The sequence below is a fragment of the Seriola lalandi genome, unplaced genomic scaffold (genome assembly GCF_002814215.2).
Source record: "Seriola lalandi dorsalis isolate HSWRI2012SDOR001 ecotype SW California unplaced genomic scaffold, Sedor1 jcf7180002005428, whole genome shotgun sequence".
Lineage (NCBI taxonomy): Eukaryota > Metazoa > Chordata > Actinopteri > Carangiformes > Carangidae > Seriola > Seriola lalandi.
The window spans coordinates 1-1,446 of NW_019476082.1; the positions used below are offsets into that span (position 1 = coordinate 1).

Sequence of the window (1,446 nt, forward strand, 5' to 3'; positions counted from 1 at the left end):
GGTAAAATCGCCTGAATCCTCAGTTGAGGGGAACATGCAATTCTACCCCCGGTTGTATAATGGCCTATGTCAAAAGTGTGACTCTTTTGTTGAGTTTTTTGTGTTTCCTGAAAAACCTGAAAAAATGACTTAGGCCATTATTTTAAGAGGGTGTCGATATGACAGTTTTCACAGGTGGAAAACGTTCATTTTTATTCTAAATAACATCTACCGCATGTTATCCATTACATTCTTGTGCATGTTTTAAATACGTCTTTTTCTTTTTATCGTCAACGCTCCTCTCTCTGTAGCACACTAAGATGTACATAGGAGCGAAGCGTACGGCTAACCCGCCGCACATCTTTGCTGTGGCTGATGTGGCCTACCAGTCCATGGTGTCATACAACACAGACCAGGTAAATGTTGTGCTCATTTCATCACACACGACACAAGTGTTATATTATCATTGCGACATTGTCCTGAGAGCAGAAAGTTGCTTTTATTTCCGCTTGTTTTGGAGTCAGCTTATCAAGATGTCTCCATTAACGCGGTGGAATTATTGTTATTAGTAGTTTTATGGTAATCTCTGTGACTTCCTGTGTGCAGTGTATTGTGATCAGCGGAGAAAGTGGAGCCGGGAAAACGGAGAGTGCTCATCTGTTAGTGCAGCAGCTGACTGTTCTTGGGAAGGTGAGTTATAATGGTCCAATAACCACAACATCACATTGACATGTCCTTCCCATTCCCATTTATTCTTCGTTTCACAAAGTTTTGCCCGAGGTTGCAAATGTTTTTTCAATTTACGAAAAGCTATCAAACCACACCAAATACAAACATCAGGAAGGCAGTGAAATAATATTGTAAATAAAAGGGTAAACAATGAAATCTGTTTACTGTTCAAAGAAATGACAAGAAATTAGAAATCGCAGTTTTAAACTTGGCAACAGCCGTGTCCTCCAAATTCAACATCCTGTTATCAGTTTGTTTGAAGCTCCAGCTGGTGCCAGTCATGATTTGCGACTTGATTGAAAAGAAATTTCCATTTCAATTCAATTCGCTTTTTTATAAGTGGAATAGTAAAATAAACGATTGGCAGTGCCACTTTTGATGGGAACAACATGAATAGAAAAAGGCAGACGACAGAATTTCATGCATCATTTCGTGACAAAAGCACGATCACCTCCGCTGCTATTGATTTCCCCCCCGTTTCTAAACCGGTACTGCGTTTCATTTCAGGCCAATAATCGGACGCTGCAGGAGAAGATCCTGCTGGTCAACAACCTGGTGGAGGCGTTCGGAAACGCCTGCACGGTCATCAATGACAACTCCAGCCGCTTCGGCAAGTACCTGGAGATGAAGTTCACCTGCGGGGGAACGGTGGTGGGAGCGCAGATATCTGAGTATCTGCTGGAGAAATCCAGAGTCATCCACCAGGCCGTGTAAATATCACTTCCTTCTTTTTGTTTT

The 1,446-nt window shown here is 41.9% G+C and overlaps 1 protein-coding gene across 1 annotated transcript; it reads left to right on the forward strand.

Moving 5' to 3' along the window:
• Positions 1-290: 290 nt before the first annotated feature.
• On the forward strand, positions 291-1,418 carry LOC111670061 (myosin-IIIa-like; the record flags this gene model as incomplete). Its single annotated transcript, XM_023426620.1, has 3 exons — positions 291-395; positions 586-669; positions 1,216-1,418. Coding segments are annotated over 3 exons (392 nt in total), but the record flags the coding sequence as incomplete, so codon positions are not given.
• Between the last annotated feature and the right edge of the window lie 28 nt (positions 1,419-1,446).